At 42.5% G+C, this 22399-nt stretch overlaps 1 protein-coding gene across 2 annotated transcripts; it reads left to right on the top strand.

Moving 5' to 3' along the window:
• Nucleotides 1-1662: 1662 nt before the first annotated feature.
• Nucleotides 1663-10045, top strand: LOC308670332 (uncharacterized protein). Of its 2 annotated transcripts, none has more exons than XM_081331821.1 (2): nucleotides 1663-1763; nucleotides 7575-10045. In XM_081331821.1, the coding sequence occupies exon 2, from the start codon at nucleotides 7940-7942 to the stop codon at nucleotides 8633-8635; it is 696 nt and encodes a 231-aa protein (XP_081187947.1). In that variant the 5' UTR covers nucleotides 1663-1763; nucleotides 7575-7939; the 3' UTR covers nucleotides 8636-10045. The 2 variants fall into 2 exon arrangements, with proteins under 2 accessions (XP_081187947.1, XP_081187948.1); XM_081331822.1 differs by lacking the exon at nucleotides 1663-1763 and having other exon boundaries at nucleotides 7629-7701; nucleotides 7808-10045.
• The last annotated feature ends 12354 nt before the right edge of the window (nucleotides 10046-22399 follow it).

The following is a 22399-nucleotide window of genomic DNA, read 5'->3' on the forward strand; positions in this document are numbered from 1 at the left end:
GGGGAGACAATTGAGTCATTGTTGAAAGACATTTCTGAAATATACAGTATAAGGGCCACAACAGGTTGCAGAGTTCTCTAAAAGGCCTCTGAGCCTCTTTATTAAATCTGCCTCAGAGAGCTTTCTTTGAGTTTCTTTTTTTCTTTGGAAAGAAGGAAGTGATGAATGGATAAAGAATGGGATTTTTTTGCTTCAGCTGTAGCCTTCTTCAAAAACTTTCTTGGGGTGTGCGTTGTGTGTCTTTGGTTGCACTATTTCACAATTGGGAACCCCTCTCCCAAATAATTGCCTTTAATGTCAGGGAGAAGAATTGTTTCATGTGTGCTGATAGTTAAAAACGCCACTGAGTTGAAAATGGGTAACTTGCCAATGGCTATGGACGTCTCCGCTGTCAGCAGAATCGCCTGAAGATAAAGTGCTGCTGGTCAGCATTTACTGTATCTCTCTTTCTGTCTTTCTCTCTTTTTACTTTGGCTGCTTCCTGGGCTAAATACCTTTTTTTGTTCTTGTTTATATTCAGTTTTATTTTTGCATTTTTTTTCTGATCCAAAATCTATCTTTACCTCACAGAAGCAGAAGAAGTTCTGTTTCTCTTATTCCCAAGGTGCTTGAACATTTCACTCAGAGATGTTTTTGAGTTTAATAAATGGTTGAAAGGGATAGAGGATGTTAATGCTGAGTAGTTTTCTGTTGCACGTTCTTTTCTTCTCTTGGAAGGTTTCTTGACTATCCGGGCTTTGAGCTGAAAAAATGTATTTTATTTATAGCCCACATTTATTATTTTTATAAACAGCTCAATGACGCCGTGAGCATATCTAATATTCCTTCTTCCCCCTTATTTTCCCCACAACAATTCTGTGAGGTAGGTTGGGCTGAGAAAGAGTGACTGGCTCAAGGCCACTCAACTGGCTTTCTTGGCTAAGGCAAGATTAGAACTCATGGTCTCCCAGTTTATAACCTGGTGCCTTAACCATTAGATCAAACTGGCTCTTGAAATATGTCTTTGGTTGAATTTTTAACTGAAAGGTAAGAAGATGCAGCTGTTGGAGTAAGTATGTAAAATGGAAGCAAAGACAGAATGCCCAGATCCCTTCCCACCCAGACAAGCAAGAATATCTTACTCAACCCATGAGAATTTCGCTGATATCTTTTTTTTTTAAGTGACTATTGTTACTATATTTGTAACTATCTTATTGAATTTGGTTGTTGTTGTTCTTTAATAATGTGACCCTTCCAGAGTCTCTCTGGAGTTGGCTGGCACCAAAGTCTAATTAATTAATTGAAATACTTAAAAAACAGATTCTTTCATTCTGCTGAATGAGAACTGGTAGGAAAAATTTAAACTCCCCCCCCCCGGCATACTCCTGGTCTTGATGGTTGACTTGTCCCATGGATTTGTCATCTTGGTTTTTGACTAATTTGTATGGCTACCCATGTCACAAATATAATCTCTCAGCTCATTTCCTATGAGTGCAGATCAATCCAATCCAATCCAGTGATTTGTTCAGAGAGACAGTGTTGCATTCCTATGTGGACTGGGTTCCATGTGTGTGGTCATTTTATTTTGTAAATGCCCTTGTCTTGGTATATAGCATAAACATTTAATTATATCCCATCTTTATTATTTTTACAAATAACTAAAGGCAACAAATGTATCCAGCACACTTTCTTCATCCTCTTTTCCCCACAACAACCCTGTGAGGTGGGTTTTGCTGAGAGAGAGTGACTGGCCCAAAGCCGTTCAGCTGGATTTCATGGCTAAGGTAGGATTTGAACTTGCAAGTCTCCTGTTTCTAACCTGGTGCCTTAACCCAGGGCTTTTCAACCTTTTCACTCATTGTACCACTTTTAGGATATTTATTTATTTATTTATTTATTAATGGGATTTATATCCTGCCCTATCTCCCGAGGGACTCAGGGCGGCTAACAACAGCAAAACCTGAAGGTCTCTGTACAGTAAATTAAAAATAAAAATTTGAAATAAATTAAAATAAATTAAAGAATAGAGTTAGAATTGTAAATATAATTAAAATCCCTGTCAGTCTAGGTCAGCTAGGTGGAAAAGGAGTGTTTTGAGGCCGCGGCGAAAGGACTGGAGATCTTGGGCCATCCGAAGCTCAGGGGGGAGCTGGTTCCACAGGGCTGGCGCTCCCACAGAGAAGGCTCTTCCCCTGGGGGTTGCAAGCCGACATTGTCTAGCCGACGGTACCCTGAGGAGGCCTTCTCTGTGTGAGCGTACTGGGTGATGGGAATTCGTTCCCGGCAGCAGATGGTCCTGCAAGTATCCCAGGCCTAAGCCATGTAGGGCTTTAAAGGTAAGAACCAGCACCTTAAATCTCACCCGGAGGGCAACCGGTAGCCAATGCAGCTCACGCAGGAGGGGTGTAATATGGGAGTATCGGGGTGCTCCCATCACTACCCGTGCAGCTGCACTCTGCACCAGTTGAAGCCTCCAGGTGGTCTTCAAGGGCAGCCCCATGTAGAGAGCATTACAGTAGTCTATACGGGAGGTAACAAGTGCGTGGGTGACTGTACGTAGGGCATCTCGGTCTAGAAAGGGGCGCAACTGGTGTACCAGGGGAATCTGGGCAAATGCCCCCCTAGCCACGACTCCAATATGATCTTCAAAACTGAGCCGTGAATCCAGGAGGACGCCCAGGTTGCGTGCTCTATCAATGGGAGGTAACATCTCTCCTCCTATAGTCAGAGATGGAACCTCTTGGACTAAACGAGATGACGGTATGTACAGCCACTCAGTTTTGGCCGGGTTGAGCCGGAGCCTGTTCTTTCCCATCCAAATCTGTACCGCTTCCAGGCAACGGGACATCACATCGAGGGCATCACTGGGTTGGTTTGGGGTGGAGATGAACAACTGGGTATCATCCGCATATTGGTGATACCTCACCCCAAAACCACGAATGATTTCACCCAGTGGCTTCATATAGATGTTGAACAGGAGGGGCGAGAGCACCGATCCCTGAGGCAACATCCGAGTACCACCAGGCGCCTAGCAAGGTGTCAAAAACATGATGACCACCCCCCCCCCAAAAAGGAAAAAAGTGATGAAGTACAGGTAGTCATTGACTTACAACAGTTCGCTTAGTGACTGTTCGAAGTTACAATGGCACTGAAAAAAGTGCTCCCCAAGCCACAGCCGAGCAAGACACCTGCCTGCCCACCCGGCGATGCTCTTCCTCCTGTCCGAGGTTTTCATTGCTGTGAGCATTTCTGTTGAAGATTGGCAGCGGGGGTGTGGTGGGAGGGTGTTTGGTTTTTATTCCCCCCCCGCTTGGTGGTTGCAGCAGTTTTTGGTCACTTCACATGACCCTGGGAAACTGTGACCATCATAAATATGAATCAGTTGCCAAGCATCTGAATGTAAATCACAAGACCCTGGAGATGCTGCAACATTCCAGCTGATTGGTGCTTCTTCTGGGCTCAGCAGAAGCACCAGGATCAGTGCCTAGCTCCAGCTGGAGCCTGGCGCTGATCCTGGCGCTTCTGCTGAGCCCTGACAGCCCTGCAGCTCCAGCCATCTCTTGCTCAGACTTGTGCAGTGCTACCACTGGTTCAGCTCATTCCCCTCCCCTGCTACCACTTTTCTAGGGTGGTTGCGTACCACCTGCCAGGTGCCAATGTACCACAGGCGGTACCCGTACCACTGGTTGAAAAGCCCTGCCTTAACCATTCAGTCAAACTGGATCTATATTACAGGTAGTCCTTGGCTTACAATCATTTGTTTAGTGATTGTTTGAAGTTACAACGGCGTTGAAAAAAGTGACTTATGCCCATTCTTACAACCATTACAGCATCTCCATGGTCACAAGATCAAAGTTCAGACACTTAACAACTGACTCATATTTATGACGTTTGCAGTGTCCCGGGGTCATGTGATCAACTTTGGCGAGCTTCTACCAAGCAAAGTCAATGGGGAAGCTGGATTTACTTAACAGCCATGTTATCAATTTAAAAACTGAAGTGATTCACTTAACAACCGTGGCAAGAAAGGTCATAAAACGGAGCAAAATTCACTTAAAAACTGTCTAGCTTAGCAATGGAAATTTTGGGCTCAGTTGAGGACTACCTGTATGTATCATCAGCCTATTGTTGAGAAAGCATGTAGATGCAGTAGATGGATTGGTGAGGATCTTTTAATGGCATTCATCTTCCCCAGACTGTGAAAGCTATACATAAGGTCCAAAAGCAACATCATTAGGCAAGGCTAAAAAAATAGATATCTCCCATACAGGAAATGGGACTGGGTTGGGAGGAAGTCGGAAGCAGAGTGTTTCATTCAGGTGGAGCACTTATCCTGAGGAAGTGGAATACCCATCCATGGTTATAACTTTATATGCCTTTTGGGTGGAGAGACAGGAAAGGAACATTTTCAATTCAGGACAGTTGCTTTATTTGGGAGTGACATTTTCGGTTAGGTGAGTTGACACAGCTGTAGGTGTTGGAAGAGGCTGATATTTTAAAAGCTAAGAGGCCTTCAGAATAGCTGTACCATTAAAAATATCTCCTGGATAGTACAAAGAAAAGAAAAATCCATAACAATGAGGGAGGCTCCGTGGGATAAAATCCCAGTTCCTGAACAGAATGTATAGTTAAATACAAAGGAAAGAACTTGGAGATTGATCAGAAGGTTGAGAGGTGTCAAAAGTGTCAAGTAACTCCTAGGTGTGTAAGGATGTTCTTATCCAACACATCCTCCCAGAAAATTTTAATGAACTTTGGAATCTCTCCCCAAATCAGTGAATCTGTACAATGCAATCTTTGAATTTGCGTTTCATGGTGCACATAAATTAGTCAGCAGAGAAGAGGAATTTTGGATCAAGATTACAGACTGTGATATATAGGGATGACTCCTTTTATGTTACACTGCAACTATCCCAGTGCTATATCCTACCAATCTCGCCAAATTGGGAAACAAGGATTAGCCTCTTTATCCCTTGTTTTGCAGCCTTGACCCTCACCTCTCCTCAACTGCCTTCTGAAAAAGATGTTGGGAAAATCCATTGCAAATATTCTTTGGTGTAGTCTGGTTCTGAACTCCACTTCTTGGTCGTGATTAGCATGTCCCCCAGAGTGCAGTGTCTTATTACAGTATGTATGTGGAACTGTGTGGTAGAACTGGGGTGATAGACTGTTACCCATATTTGGGGAGGGAGGAAGAATTAGCCTAATTCTTCTAAATAAACACATACATACATACATACATGAAGAGAATGACTAAGGGTGACCTGATAGCAGTCTTCCAATATTTGAAGGGCTATCACAGAAAAGAGGTGTGTGTGTGTGTCAACCTATTCTCCAAAGTACTGCAGCATAAGACAAGATGTAACCAGTGGAAATTTATCGAAGAGACATCCAGCCTAGAACCAAGGAGAAATTTCTTAACAGTGGAACAATTTGCCTTCAGAAGTTGTATCATCACTGGAGGTTTTTTAAGAAGAGATCACACAGCCATTTGTTCAGAGTCTCCTGCTTGAGCAGGGTGTTGGATTATTTATTTATTTATTTATTAGTTGAATTTATATACCGCCCTATTCCCGAAGGACTCAGGGCGGTTCACAGGGCAAGTTAAAAACAATACAAAAGAGAGAATAAAATAAAATTAAATTAATACAGCCCACAATTAAGATAACATTAAACATTAAAATTTAAAATTAATTTAATTTGATTTAATTTAATTTAATTAATATAATTTAAAATCCCTCAGTCCAGGCCAGACAATTCAAACAACCAGGTTTTTAAGTCCCGGCGAAACGAGCGAAGGTCGGGGGCAGTCCGAAGCTCCATCGGCAGTTCATTCCAAAGGGCGGGTGCACTCAGAGAACGCCCTCCCCCTGGGAATCACCCGCCAGCAATCTCTAACCGGCGGAACCCTAAGGAGGCCCTCCCTGTGGGCGCGCACAGGACGATGGGAAGTGCTCCCTAAGGTAATCTGGACCCATGCCAGAGACCTCCAAGGTCCTTTCCAACTCTGTTATTCTATAATTACCAAGAGTTGATTATCCTCCATAACAGCATAGAGAGAAACCTTGATAAACATAGAAAATGAAGTGGTGGAAGCTTTCCAATTTATAGCACTTGAGAAATGTTATTGAGGCAGTAGTTAAAACGTTGGCCTAGAATCGGGAAGACCCAAGATCAAGTTCCACTGATTCGTGGAAGCTCATTGAGTGATTTTGGGCCAGCTACTTTTTCAGGCCATCTACCCCGTTTGGACTACTGCAACGCTCTCTACATGGGGCTGCCCTTGAGGACCACTCGGAGGCTTCAGCTGGTGCAGAATGCGGCCGCGCGAGTTGTGATGGGGGTCTCCCGATACTCCCATGTAACACCTCTACTCCGCGAGCTGCATTGGCTTCCGGTTGCCCTCCGGGTGAAATTCAAGGTGCTGGTGATGACCTATAAAGCCCTACATGGCTTGGGTCCGGGATATCTGAGGGAACACCTGCTGCCGGCATCAAGTTCCCTTCGTCCAGTGCGCTCCCACAGGGAGGGTCTTCTCAGGGTGCCACCGGTAAGAGATTGCCGGCGGACGACACCCAGGGATAGGGCCTTCTCAGTGGGGGCGCCTGCCCTTTGGAACCAGCTGCCAGTGGAGCTGAGGACTGCCCCCGACCTCCGTTCATTCCACCGGGGCCTGAAGACCTGGCTCTTCGAGCTCTCTGGCCCAGGCTGAGGATTAATTTATTTTAATTGGGGTTTTACTTATACAGGGATAAATTTAATCTTTTTTAAACTTGGTTTTTTAACTTTTGTATTTTCGGTTTTTAATTACCCTGTAAACCGCCCTGAGTCCTCCGGGAAAGGGCGGTATATAAATGTAATAAAATAAATAAAATAAATAAATACCTCGTTGCAAGGTGTGTGTGTGTGTGTGTGTGTGTGTGTGAAAGTAGAGGAGGAAATGCTTTGTATCCCACTTTGAACTCTAGGAAAGGAGAGATAAGAATCAATCAAATAAATAAAGGCATATTTTGCAGGGCTCCAGCCTGATTACTAAGTGTTTGGAAACATCATCTGAAACATCCAAAATGCTTCAATCTTGATCCAAAAATCTCCCTTTCCCTACATGACAGCTTTTCTTGTCTCTTCCTACTGAGTTGAGGACATTCCACTCAACTTCCACAATCTAAAACTGAGATAGGGCCAAAGATGAAAGCTCCAGTATCTCCACATCTTCATAGAGTACATATTTACCTCCCCATTCTCCACCTAAATGCAATTCATCAGCAGGAAACAGCACATCTTCAGAGAGACAAAACTCTTAAGAATATACATTATAAGTACATAGACTGGAATTTAACAGTTTTGCCTTAGAACTTGATTTGCTTACTACTTTGAATGACCTCCAAATACACCAGTTCAGAAGAAAGAAGTTGAAGAGTTCATTTCTGAAGAATTCTAAATATAGGGAACCGAATTGCTTCCTTAAACATTTACTCACTTTCAAAAACAAAACCTAGTATTATCCACAAAAGGATACTTACTTTTTGATTGTTTCTTGTTTGACACAAAAGCATGGATGTTGATGTTGTCAACTGTTATGTATTGATCTTAAGGGAACACCGGGAGCCCTGGCATAACAGATACCACCAGGTGGTGCTGAACCGAAACTGTTGTGGCCGGGATCAGTTTTCAGCGGGAAACAGAGGTTCACCCTGATTGGTTGGATGTGTACCTGGCCAGGTATATAAAGGGCGCGGGTAACCCCAATTCCCCCAGTACAGTCCCTTCACCTAATAAAGAGCTGCTATGCTGTACTCATTGTCTCGGTGTTCTTCCTGCTCTCCAGAACTCACTACTCAACCGTGGCAATGAAGGTGGGATCCTGCTTCACTTTAAGAGCTGAAAGTCACTAGGGGACGGCATCACTTGCTGGAGGAAAGAGGCATCTTTCCCCCCCCTCGACGACTGGCTAGTCACCATGCTAGCGGCCACATCGGTGGAGCAGGATTCACGGAAGCCGGACGCAGAGATGGCACGGATCAGCCAGCCCCAAGAATTTGACATTCGTCACCCCGAACGGTGGGACTCTCACCTGGGACAGGTCAAAAATTTCCTCCGGGCAAACCGGATCGCCAAAGATGGCCTGAAAGTGGCGACCCTGCTCTGCATAAGCGGGCCCGCCATTTACGACTTGACCGTAAGCCTGTGCTCGCCGATGCCAATCGAGACCGTCTCATTCCAAGACCTCACTGAGAAGCTGAATGGCCATTTCAAGCCACAAATGTCTGAGCTGGCCTGGTGGTTCCCGTTTGTCCAGAGGGTCCAACTGCTGGGCGAATTGGCGTCGGAGTTCATCGCGGCCTTGCGGCAGGCTGCCTGCCTCTGCAAGTTCTCCAATCTGGACGAGAGGCTGCGCGACCGGCTCGTGTTCGGCCTACGCGACAAGCACCTGCAACAGAGGCTGTTTGCAAGGCCCATCTTAACCCTCCAAGATGCTCAGGATGAGATCTTGGCCAATGAGGCAGCCGGCGGTGCGGGGCAAATGGTCCAGACCCCCCGACCCAGCAGCCCAGGAGGATCCATCTACCTCGAAGACGCTGCATACGGCAGGAGCGGAGAAGCAGAGGAGACCGGCATCGACCAGGTTCGGAGGAGGCTAGAACAATGGGAGTGACAACGAGGAAGCCGGGAGAACCAGTGGAAGGCAGTTCCCTTCCTGAAATGCGCAGGCTGCGGCGGAGACCACGCACGGACAAACTGCAAGTTCCGGTGGGCCACGTGTCGGGCCTGCAGAAAATCAGGCCACATCGCAGCGGTCTGCCGTAGCTGTTTTCGAGAGGGCCTTCACGAGCTACAGCCGGAGGATGCGTCGCGGAAAGATACCGGGGCCCAGAAATCGACCAGCATAGGGTTTTTCGAAAGCCGGAGGGCCATCTGCTGAACCGGGGCCCGCCAGCCACTTAAACCCAAATTTAAATTGGATGTCCATTTACAGGGCATTCCCTGTAAAATGGAGCTCGACTCAGGCTCTGCAGTCTCAGTCATCTCGTATGAGACTTTTAAACTTATTTGCGGCCAGAGCAAGCAGTGGGTCAAATTGAGGCCCTCCAACATTATCCTCACTGATTTCCAAAACGCCCCAGTAAAAATCGAGGCCACCCTTTTAGTGCGGTTTAAGAGGTTCCAAGGGCACTTGGATATTATTGTAGTTGAGGGCCGGAGAACTAGTCTAGTCAGGCTAGATTGGTTTGAGGCACTAGGAATAGTAATATCAGGCATTCACAGGACCCTAGGGAATTACACTCTGGGCCAGGAACTACGGTCCGGGACATTTGTGGTTTCCGGGGGTGGTGGTTGACAAAACTGGGCCCTTATCCTACGTACTAGGGGTGGAGGGGGGTCGTCAGGTCAGACGGCACATAGACCAGGTCAGGAAACGGGTTCCTGAACGGTCACAGAGCAACCACCCGGAAGACCACCCATCATCGTCATCAAATCCCCCCTACCAACAAACAACAGAACCTGAGCCCGAGGAGGACCTCACTGACCCAGAACTGTTTCCAGAGAGCCCTGTCCAGCTGGGACAACAACAGGCCCAGGACTGCTGCGACAACCCTGCCACAGGGTCAGACTCTGGGGTGGGTCAACCGGAAATGGTCAGCCAGGACTTAACTACTGACCCTACCATCCAGGATATGGGGGAACCCCTAAGACGTTCATCCCGGGCTCACAGGCCACCCGCCTACCTCGCTGACTATGTGTGCAAATGAGGGGAGGCTGAGGGTCATTGTATTCTGGGCGTGCCGTTATTATTGTCATGTATACACCTGTATATAGAGACGATTGTTTGATCTCAAAGGGGGAAGGGGTGTTATGTATTGGTCTTAAGGGAACACCGGGAGCGCTGGCATAACAGATACCACCAGGTGGCGCTGAACCAAAACTGTTGTGGCTGGGATCAGTTTTCGGCGGGAAACAGAGGTTCACCCTGATTGGTTGGATGTGTACCTGGCCAGGTATACAAAGGGCGCAGGTAACCCCTATTCCCCCAGTACAATCCCTTCACCTAATAAAGAGCTGCTATGCTGTACTCATCGTCTCGGCGTCCTTCCTGCTCTCCAGAACTCACTACTCAACATCAACTTTCAGCTTAAGTATCCAAATAAAAGTCCAGGATTAGTTTCCTCTCTGAAAAACTTACTGTTTATTGAATACATGGCCTGGTAAAGGCGAGGTAAAACTAACTCTAAAATCCCAAGGCATCAGACCATAGCATATAACAATGACTTTCCCAGCCAAATCTGTCTGCTATCTTCTTCACACCTTTTAGAATGTCCTTGAAAAGTTTCCATACTGCCGACTTTCAGCAAGCTTCCGTAGAACTGGAGAGGTTTCATTTCTCTAACTAACCCATTCACAAACAACACCCCTGCTCTCTTATTCTAATGGCAAGATGAAAACAGAAAGGCACATAGCTGCCAAATTTTCACTCTTGACAGGTGTAACTTCCTATGGTCCCAGTCTTTTCCCCTTATCCTATGGTTATTAAAAACAATAGTGCAATAATATCTTGAATAGTTTAAAAGAGCTGTTAAAATGCAATGGGCCACCCTCTTTGGGACGTGAGCTTTTGAATTGCCCATCATCTTTGGGGGGATAGCTAGCTTTTACTTGTAAGGGATGAAGTTTCACTTTGCATTTTCCTATGATGAAGAAATCCTAGCTAAGAAATCTCAGAACTCAAAACCCAAAACTGCTGTGTTCAGAATGAAAATCAATCTGCACATGGTTCTAAGCATGTTCTGAAACTCTGCAGGCAGGAATGAATATGAACTTAACCAGCTTTAACTTAAAATACCTCATAAGAGTAGATGAATAATAAAGAGTAGGCTTGTTTAAAGTTAGAATAATGCAGGGTTTGTTTGTTTGAGATTTTGGGTCAAACGTGGAGGAAAAATTAGACAAAAAAAGGACCCTAAAATTAAGAATTTGGGACTTTGCTGATTTTTGTTATAGATTTGGGAGCAAGATAGTTTCATTTTATTTTTATTTTTGTTTCTTTAACGTGATGGATATATAGCTTGCCAGGAACAGCTTAAATTTGAAGGCCTCATTTACAATAAGTAAATATGACTCCCCAATGATTGGCACTAGTCATTTTATTATTGACCATTTTCTTAATTTGATGCTTTTATTAACATGGTTGATATCTTTTGAGAGTCACTTTGTTGCAGTGGTTAAAGGTCCCAGACTAAATACCAGGAGAGGTCCAGTCCTGCTTTTGGGATGAAGACAATTAGATATCTTTACGACAGCCATTCTCTCTCACCACTAGGAAAGAGAAAAATAGAATAGAATTGAATATTCTTTATTGGCCAGTAAAGGTACGTATTAAATTTAATACTGAGCAAACCAGTTTAGGTTACATCAGAACCAGGCTTTAAAAAAAAAGTCTTGCATTTTGCTTGATTGGAACAGTGCTTCAAGTTTTCCTTCAAGGCTTCTAAATGAAATTCTGAAATAAAAATATCTAAAATCTGTTAGAAAGGGCAGAGAAAGTTTTATTTATAGTACTTCGTTAATTCTATAAGATATCAAAAGGCCTTCAGTCTTTCCTACAGTATTTTAAAATGACCTTAAACAGGGGACTTGTAGTGAAGGCACCTGGGATGTCACTATGCAAAAGACAGTTTATGAATTGATTACTTTTTCAACCATCTCTGTGAAAAGCTTGCTCCTGGAAAAAATGCAGAACATTTAAAAAATCAAAAAGAACAAAGGTTATTACTCATCTCTTATCTAATAAAATAAATAAATATAATCCCCAGCAGATGTTTTTGAAGGGTGGGTGGCAGGCTTGGCCTACTGTGTTTATGGCTATTATTCATTCTGTCCTTAGCTGTACTGGGAATAGATTTCTTTTAAGAGCCATCTTTTTGTGGCTTGTAATACAATGACGAAAAGTTGTAGCAGTGGTTAGGGTGAAAAGGTCCAGGAAGAGGAAATGACCAACAACTGTAAGTTCATCTTGATTTGGGGTGAAATTTGGCAGAGTCTGTGCTATGGTCTTCTTTAAATAAGATTTAATGCATACTAAATAATGAGAAATCTGGAACTTAATATTGCTTGTTGAACCTGAGTATATACTTCCATTTTTGACCCTCCCAATAAAATAAATACAGGAGTGTCTTGCATGTTTAGAGAGAAATGAATATTATAGAAGGCCACAATGGTGAATGTCTCCAGTGGCAGTATTTCTAACTCTTAACATCTGTGTCACCATAGCAACACCAGGCAAACAGATTAAAAATAAAAGAAATTGAACATGGGGAAATCACAGCTGGGAGCAACTATACTAAAAAATAAAACAAAACACCAAGTCTTCCATAAGATCAGCCCACACTGAAGGATTGATCTAGCCTGAAGAACCTAAATTCTTCAGATTGAAACTATATATGGAATTCATAACATGTCAATTTTCCTCTAAGTAATTGGTGGGTTTTGGGGGGTCTTTGAGTCAGGGTTGAATCCTGGCAACTGCCAGGACAAGTCCTTGAGGTTTTCTTCAGAGGTAGTTTGTCCTTGCCTCTTTCCTAGAGGCTCAGGGAGTGTGAATGCCTCAAAGTCTCCCAGCTTGTTTCATGCCTGAGGTGGGACTAGACTTCCCAGTCTCCTAGTCCAATGGCTTGACCGCTACACCAAACTGGATCTCAACAGTTTGCAATGGGAATTTGAAATAGTGGCTTAACTTTATCCCGTTCACCTGCTTTCTACTCTCATCTCCTTTTATGCCCATGAGGTAAGGAAGTAGAGATGTTAAAACCCTACATGGCATAAGGCTAGGTTATTCTTCCAAGAATGCCTGCCTGCCTCACATATTGTCACAGGGACGACATGTTTCTTCTTTTAAATCTTGTCATTGGACTGAGGAAGTATGCCTTTTCTCTGACTGCCCATTCTCTGAAATGATCTCCCCTCAATATTTTATATATTTATGTTTAAATAATCATGGCAATGAACATACCTATTACTCCTCCCTCCTCCTACATTTCCCACAACAACAACCCTGAGAGGTGGGCTGGGCTGAGAGAAAGTGACTGGCCCAAGGTCATCCAGCCTACTGTCTTGCCTAAGATGGAACTAGAACTCAGTCTCCTAGCTTCTAGCCTGGTACCTTAATCATTAGACCAAACTGACTTTTGACATGCTGTTTAGCAACATTTAGATGGTTGTTCTCTTCAACTTTTTCCCTCTACACCAGGGGTAGGCAACCTCGGCTCTTTTATGACTCATTGACTTCAACTCCCAGAATTCCTGACTCAGGAATTCTGGGAGTTGAAGTCCATGAGTCATAAAAGAGCCGAGGTTGCCTACCCCTGCTCTACACAATAGAAAGGAGATGCTGGTGTTTCTCCTTGACCAAATTATGTCTTTCCACCAAGAAAAGGGACAACCATCCAGAGGCTCCCCATTGTTATGAAAAGTTTTGCAGTCTTGGTGCCTTTCAAATGTGTGGACCTCAACTCCCAGAATTCCAAGCAAAGGGCATGCTGATTTGGAAATTGTGGGTGCTGAATTTCACAACTCTAGAGGAGATCCAGTTTGGGACAGGCTGCCTACTGAAGTGTAATGGTATGTGGGAATGAACGGGGGAGACAGGAGGAAGATTCTCTGCATTACGGAGTATAAGGGAGAAGTTCAATTTTGCCCTTGCTCCTTTCAAAGCTAGTTGCATCTAGTATTAACACTAATGTTGATTTCCTCTCCTTGCAGATTCCTGTGCTATTCTTTGAATTATGTACATTCTTGACTACAGCACGTTATTATCTCCTTCCAGTGCAAGCAATGTTTGTTTTAGAATTTTTTTTTAAAAAAATAAGTATAACATTTTAAAAGTGTTTTATAGGGTGTTAATATGCTCTTAAGTGAACATGTTAGGTTTGGACCCTAGCAACATGCAACACTAATATTTAGTTTAAACATCTAATGTTGTCATAAAAGTCCCCATTATTTTGCATAAAAAAGCCACACCTATATATAACATTGCCTTTTAGCATGAATGGTTGCTAAAAAAATTAGCCCTGTAAAAATATGCAGCTTTATAGATAATAATAATTCCTAAAATGGAAAGCAACACAAATGCCTAATTAGAATTTATAAGTAAACCATCGGATAATGTATTCACAGACCAATCTCAACTTTGCCCTATAGCAGGGGTAAGCAACCTTGGCTCTTTTATGACTTCAGGACTTCAACTCCCAGAATTCCTGAGTCAACATGGCTGGTTCAGGAATTCTGGGTGTTGAAGTCCACAAGTCATAAAAGAGCCAAGGTTGCCTACCCCTGCCCTATAGTATGTATATGCTGTACTGAACTTAAAGAATTGTGGTTTAAATGGCTTCTCGTTCTCCTAATGAACCAATTTCATGCCATTTTGCATATCCACACTTTCTCACAAATCAACAAAAGTTCATGAAAATATGGATGTGGTTTCCTCTTTTGTTGCTTGAGTGCACAGTTAATAGCACATGGACTTTTGTAAATAGTTTTTGCAACCTTAACATAATGTCTTTGTTTCTATTAAAGAAGCAAACCATCTACTATATAAGTGTAGTGTTTCTCAACTTCAGTACTTGAAGATATGTAGACTTGAACTCCCAGAATTCCCCAACCAATATGCTGGTTGGGGAATTCTGGGAGTTGAAGTCCACACATCTTAAAATGGCCAAGGTTGAGAAACACTGCTCTATGTTATCCTTCATACAAAGTTCTTGAATTTGACATTTCTGGCTAAAAAAGATGCATTGCTCAAGGAAACCATAAAATGATTATATATACATATAATATACATATAGATATGAAAAACAGGCTGTGTATGTGTGTGCATTTGGGGAGATAAGGGACAGATGATTCTAATGCTTTATAAAAATTATTGCTGGGAATTCGACATACTGTCTGGAAAAATATGTCTGGAGAACCCTAGGTTTCCTATTTAATTCTGTCTTCATGTGCATTCAAATAGATGTGCTTTAGTGTCTTGCCAGCAAATAATTTAAACCATTTGTAGAAGACACTCAGGATCCCCACCCATTAGGGCCATTTTACTTTCTGTTATAATATTTAATGTCAGTGGCAATCTAATTTTTAATGTGACAAAATTTGTTCTCTGGCAAAATATTAGCCTCGGATACTTCAGCATTTATTACAGGAGCACTTTGTCAACTGACGTATAATTGTCTCTGCTTTATGTTAGGGTTTTGTCCCATCGGCTGAAGATAGTGAAGCACTTAGAAAGGGAGTCTTTTTACTGTATCCCTCAGAGTAGGAAATTGCACTTTTTCCAAGTGAAGTCCCACATTTCCTGTGGAACCTCCAGTCCATCACTGAACAGTGTGCCTATTCTGCAACTGTCGGTAGTCAACAATCAAAATTCCATTAAAAGAGTCTTGAAAAATGGAATTTTGGGAAAATGCTGAGAATTTGTTATTGAAAAATCCCATATGCCCTTATAAAATCCCACATGCCCTTATAAAATCCCATATGCCCTTATAAAATCCCATATGCCCTAGTTTTGGTCTCTTTTTCTTTGGAGCAGAGCAGTGGATGGTCATCTCTATATCCATCTTGACATGGGTGCTCCCCTCTGTGCCCCAGTTTGTGTGTGTTTGTTCACATGATGTGAATGGTTACAATATTGTATGTTTTCATATAGTAGATCCTATTGATTCTGCCTAAGGATGACTGACTTTGATATAGTCAGTCATGGTAGTATTGCAGACTAACTCTGCCGACTGCCAGCAGTTTGATCCTGACCAGCTCAAGGTCGACTCAGCCTTCCATCCTTGCTAGGTCAGTAAAATGAGGACCCAGATTGTTGGGCAATATGTTGACTATGTAAACCGCTTAGAGAGGGCTGTAAAAGCACTATGGAGTGGTATATAAGTCTAAATGCTATTGCTGTTGCTAGTCACTTTCACAACCAGGATTGATGGGACAATCCAGTCTAGCTAATTTCACTGTCAGTGGATTTGAGAACTGTTGGTAGAAAGGTAGTAGAGAAACTTAAGGAATCAAGAAATAAACTGGCCCATGCTTGACCACCATGAAGGGGTTTTTGCAAGACCTAACTAAACAGGACAAGAACATAAATCATGAAAGTTTGTCATCTGGTTTATCTGATTATCAGAAGGCAGCCCTGGTGGGTTTATTAAACCTTGTAATGTTAGTCTGGAAATCTTCCTGCAACATCCATGGGGTTCTGCCACTAATCATATGCTTTGGGGTGAACCAGTAGTTAACCTCATACCTGGGGTGAGATTACAATATGTACTTTGAGTTTTAACTGCCTTTTTATGGCTGCCAAATTCTGAACAGGCAGATTTGTTGTTCAAACTAAACAGGAGGGATTTTTTTAAAAAAACACACGAATAAGAGAGACAGAAAGAGAAAAATTCTCTAGTTAAGAAAACAAAAACAAATCAGTGTTAATTCCTTGGCAGTCTATATGTGATCCTCCAGTACCCTTTTTTTTGTCCATCAAAGCACTTCCCATCATGCCACTGATGGTTACTGAAAAAGCACTGATTTTCAGATTCTACATTTTCATATTTTTTTGATACAAATAAGAGGCAAATTTGTTCTGTATACAGTATGAGTTCCAAATGCAAAGGGTGCATTTCATATCTGATGTTAGGCAATCTATCAATCTTGGTATAGTAAGGCTATTCCAAAGTAAATGTTAATAAGATTGAAGCCTTATGAGTTACTGCCTGAAATGTTGTACTGATTGACTATATGGTATTCTGAGGACAGTTGCCTTTGAAAGTGGCCCAGAAATTGAGCTGATCCAATCAGCTAGGATCAGCTCCTTTAGCTCCACTAGAATATTGCTTCTTCATCAGTTGCACTAACCTCTAGTCTGTTCACTCATGCTCTGGTCATTTCCTGAGAGGATTACTGTAATGTGCTATACATGGGGCTACCTTTGAAGAGTATCCAGAAGCTTCAGTATCCAGAAGCTTCTGGACTTTGGAATGCAGTGACATGGGCAGTTTGTGCTCCTCGTGCCATTTCCTTAAGAATCCCACGCTTGTTGACATAACCTGTTTTAAGAGTCTTCTGGAAGGACGTCAAGGATGGGTCCTATCTCACTTTGAAGTAGAGGAATGATATTCTACAGGATCGGTGCCATGACAGAAAAGGTCCATCTCCTGGGTCCTGCCAGATGAAACTCTTCTGTGGACAGGACCCACAGCATACCTCTTCTGCAACCTCATGGGATGGGTCGATGTAATTAGGTGAAGGCAGTCCCTCAAATAGCCTAGTCCCATGCTATGAAGGGCTTTAAAGGACATAGCCAACACCATAAATTGGATCCAGAAGCAAACTAGAAACCAACACAGCTCATGGAGCAGTGGTGTAATATGTGTCGTTCTAAGGATACAAATAACTGCCTGCACCACTGTATATTTTGCACCAGTTGAAGCTTCCATATACTCTTCAAGGACAGCCCCACATAGAGTACATTACATTATCTATGGGTTCCCCCCAACTTAATTTTTTAAAAAAATGTTTATTGCTTCATGCTGTATTTTAGAGGTTCTGATGAATAGGCTCAAAGTAACCCAATCCTTGGATACAAAGCATTTTTACATGCAGACTTAAGGTACTTCAACTGCTCCTTTAAATATAACACAACCCCCCTCCCCATTCCCCCTCCCTGTTTTCTTTCCCAAGGAAAGATCCTTCTGGATGTCAGCATTGAGAGGCTTGGCAGGAAATTGCACAGAACCCTGTGAGGAACTACAAATATGTAGCCAAAATTCAAAAGTCAATAGATCAGGGGGGCTTGTTCTGCATTCCTAGCAGCTATGGGAGGGTCTAGAGCAGTATTTGTCAACTTTAGCAATTTTAAGAGGTCTGTATAGCAACTTCCAGAATTCCCCAACCAGCAAACCTGCGGGGAATTTCTGGTAGTTGATGTCCAGACATCTTACAATTGCCAAAGTTGAGAAACACTGGGATAGAGAACCTCTAAACAACCACAGACGAAAACCTGGGGTTCCAGATCTTCCAGTCATCCAAACCCAGGCCTATTTTTGTGACCCCTGGAACTCTTCGAACCGTGCCACTGAACTTCAGTATTCTGCTGTTTTTGGCTTGGAGAAGGCATGAAAACGGCTGCTCAAGCCCGAAATATGCTTACCGTATTTTCTGGCATATAAGACGACTTTTTAACCCATGAAAATCTTCTCAAAAGTCAGGGGTCGTCTTATATGCCGGGTGCTGAAACTTTAGGGACAGGGCTGGCTGGAAAACCTGGAGCGGATCTCCCATTTGGTCTGCGCAGGGAAAGCGGGACCAATTGGAGAAGAAGCTGCAGTCTGTGACTTTTTACAGGCTGGGGTCTGGGCGTCTTTCTTTCTAAAGTTGAAGAGCAGCTGCAGTCTATCCCAACTTGAAAGGCAGGTGGGGAATGCAGCAGTCAGAGCAGCTGCTTAGCTCTAAGGACACATTTGACTCAGGAACTGGGTGGGCTGGCTGGAAAACCTGGAGCGGATCTCCCATTTGGTCTGTGCAGAGAAAGCTTTAGAGTGAATTAGGAGAAATTTAATCCACTTGCACTGTTTTATGTTTACATGTTTGATGACAAACAGCCTTATGTTTATAAGTGACAGTTTTCCTACTAAGTACCTGCATGTCATAAGCATTTGAATTAAAATTACCATATTAAAATCAAATCTGATGTTTTTTTAATTTTTATTTGGTGTGCGTTGGAAGAGGGGTAGTCTTATACGGCGAGTATAGCCCAAACCCTATAATTTAACAGGAAATGTAGGGGGTCGTCTTATACGCCCAGTCGTCTTATATGCCGGAAAATACGGTAAATGTACAGCAGAAGCTTCTGTTTTTCTCTCTTTTCAAGGTGCTTGGGAATTTCTCCTTAGTTAAAAGGAAAACAGGAGGAGAGGGTTTCTTGTGATATGTTGGGACTCAGATCAAGTGATTGAAATAATGTGACACAATTGTAGAATGAAAGAAACAAGCTGATAGGGAGCCTTCGACCTCTCATGACAAACTAAGAATACCCCTATTTTACTTGAGAGCTGTCCCTCGATTCTCTTCTCCTTTGAGGGACCTTTTGAAAGCCCATTCTTTTTCATCAAATTTCAATGCAACGTATACAACTAGTCCTTGACTTACAACAGTTCATTTAGTGACTTTTCAAAATTACAACAGCATTGGAAAAAGTGACTCATGACCTTTTTTCACACTTACAACATCCCCATGGCCATGTGATCAAAATTCAGATGCTAGGCAACTAATTCCTATTGACGGTGGTTGCAGTGTCCCAGGGTCATGTGATCACCTTTTGTGAGCTTCTAACAAGCACAGTCAATGGGGAAGCCAGATTCATTTAACAACTGTGTTACCAACTGAGTAGCTGCAGTGATTCACTTAACAACTGTGGCAAGAGAGGTTGTAAAATGGAGCAAAATTCACTTAACCACTGTTTTGCCTAGCAACAGAAATGTTGGCCTCAATTATGGTTGTAAGTCAAGGAGAACCTATAAATGAGGATTCTTCCCCAGCCCACCCCTCGTCCCCCTTTGCAGGACAAAACCTAGAAACCATTAAGCCTGGTTCTGACTCTCAAGATTTGCTAACCTTTGCACCAGTGACTGATGGTTCTCCAACAAGACCTGCCCTACTTAGCAGTTAAGATGGAAGAGCTGAGAACTTGCCTGGGGCAAAACACATTGGTCAGCCTCTCTTTGCATACATAAAACATCTACCAAGGAATTTTGTGGCTAAAATAGGATGTGAATCAAAACCTTGCCGGCTATATGCCCCCCTTATACTGTTCTGAATCCCACCCTCCTTGAGGTTTTAGCTGAGTTTTGTTGACCTCATGAAATGCCTACATTTCCACTAATTAGTGAGCAATGGGTGATTTCTGCAGGAGGGAGGGGTGAAGTCTAACTATATTGAGTAGTGCGGCTGATCCAAGTGATATAGACATAAGATACGATGGAAAGAAAAATCAAAGAGTTGTTTTGAATTGCCCATTCGGAGGTGGGCTGGCAAGATTTATGAGCTCTTTTCCCCATAGCCGTCTGTGTTGCTTACATGCAGATTCCAAAATGTTTCAAAAAGAGCACAGCATTTAACAAAAAGGGAAAATTAATGATAAAAATCCTCTGTCTGTTTATTCAGAAGTAAATTCTTCTATGTTGAGTGGAATTTTGTCCAGTTGTGGGCTTATATTCATAGCTGAGGATCAACAAAGAATTAGCGGAAGTGAGGGATGATCAGTTAAATGACATTCATTGGCTGGTTCATATATTATTAACACCCTTCCAAAAGAACTTACAGTTTTACACTATAAGTTATAAAAACAGCCATTTTACAGCTGTTTTTATAACATATACAGGGCTTTTTTTGTTCTAAAATGAATGGCAGGCATAAATGGATACACATGTGGTAGATCCAGATGTTGCAGCCCAGATCTGGTAGCCTTCGCTGTGGATAAATATGTCACAGCAGAGGTGGATAATTAATTTATTGTTAATGTATAACTTTTGCCATGCACAGCATACCCTTGGAATGTAATATTCTACAATTGCCATATAAATAGATACAATAAATGTGGCTAAACATAAGCAAATAATTTAAAGATGTCTTTAAAGAAAGCTCATCTAAAACACAAGAAAATGGACAACGCTTGGGACTAAAAGTTCAGAATAGTTGTAAGAGAAGAGAAATTCTAAAGCTAGTTTTACCTTGCAGATAACCAAAGTACCATGTGACTATTAATGTCAAAAGTGTTATGTATTAAGCTTTATTGCAACACCTAAAGCTGTGTATAAGAGTCACCACCAGGAGGCATTGAACTGTAACTGCTTTAGCGGGAAGCATTTCGGCGGGAAACAGAGGTTCAAACTGATTGGTTGGTTGAGTAGCTGGCCAGGTGCTGGCCAGGTATATAAAAAGCGCAGGTAGCCCCTATTCCCCAGTATAGTCCCTTCACCTAATAAAGAGCTGCTATGCTGTACTCATCGTCTCGGCGTCGTTCCTGCTCTCCAGAACCCACAACACAACAAAAAGATTGCCATGCTAGTAGTGGTTTGGCCTGCTCAGAGCTTTAAAAAAATCAAGTATAAGTGATTTGCAAAATATGGCCTATAGACCACCAGTATTTCACAGATGTCTACCATATTTTATTTTCGATTACAGCTTTGAGGTATGGAATTTAGTTTTAGTTAGGTTGTTTTTTTTTAAATAGAGGGGGTGAGAAGGCACACACAATCATTTGAGTTGCCAAAAAAACATGAACTCCTATACTTTTGAAGATGAAAGCATGAAAGATGAGGGGTGTTTGTTTAATTGGGTGGTCTCCACATTTTCTTGCATTTATTAGTAGCCCACAGGTGTGGAAAGTTTGAGAAACACTTTGCTAGAAGTTCCTTCAGGGGGTTTAACTGTGATGACAGCAAGAATTCTGACACGCAATAAAATGTCATACTCAACTTATTTATAACTCTGGATTTAATCCACATTTACCAAGAGAGTTGAAAAAAGAATATTCATAGTTATGCTCCTCAAGGTTTATTATATTTAATTCTATATGTACACTCTGTTTGCTAGACTCCATTTTCCAGGTGAATTCCATTGACAAAGTTCACAGCTGAAAATACATTTACTTATGGCTTGGTTTACAATGTATGATTTATTCCATTGGCTTCTGTAAAAAGGTAGGTGGGCAGGGAAGAAGCCCATTAGATGAGGAATATATACCACCTGTTTCTCACAACTTTCTGTTGGAAACAAAATGGTAGGTATCTTATGGGAGTGCATATAGGGATTGTCAATCATCCAGCTCATGATTGTCTCAAAGGTGCTTTTTCCAAAAGGCAACTTGACTTTTTCAGTTCCGAAGAAGCTTCTTGGTTGAGAAGAGAAATGTTTTAAAAGAAAAAAAACACCAAGGAAGTCCACTTGCCTTTTGGAAAAAGCACTTTGGGGACATCTTATAGCAGCTTGAAAACAAACAGGACATTAGTTGGATTACATTCTGCTTCAGAGATAGAGATAACAATAATAGCCCAACTCTCAATGGTCCTGAGCAGCTCACTACTAAACAAAGGAATTACAATCAAATCAATACAATCAAACACTAAAGAGACAAGATGACAAGGACACTCTCCTTCATCAAAAGCCTGGGTGAAAATAGCAACAGCAATAGCAATAGCACTTAGATTTATATATCCCTTCATAGAGGTTTATAGCCCTCTCTAAGCGGTTTAGACAGTCAGTCTATTGCCCCCAACAATCTGGGTCCTCATTTTACCAACCTTGGAAGGATGGAAGGCTAAGTCAACCTTGAGCCGGTGAGGATCGAACCCCCGGTAGTCAGCAGAATTAGCCTGCAATACTG

Source organism: Vipera berus, assembly GCF_964194415.1.
Source record: "Vipera berus genome assembly, chromosome: 6".
Lineage (NCBI taxonomy): Eukaryota > Metazoa > Chordata > Lepidosauria > Squamata > Viperidae > Vipera > Vipera berus.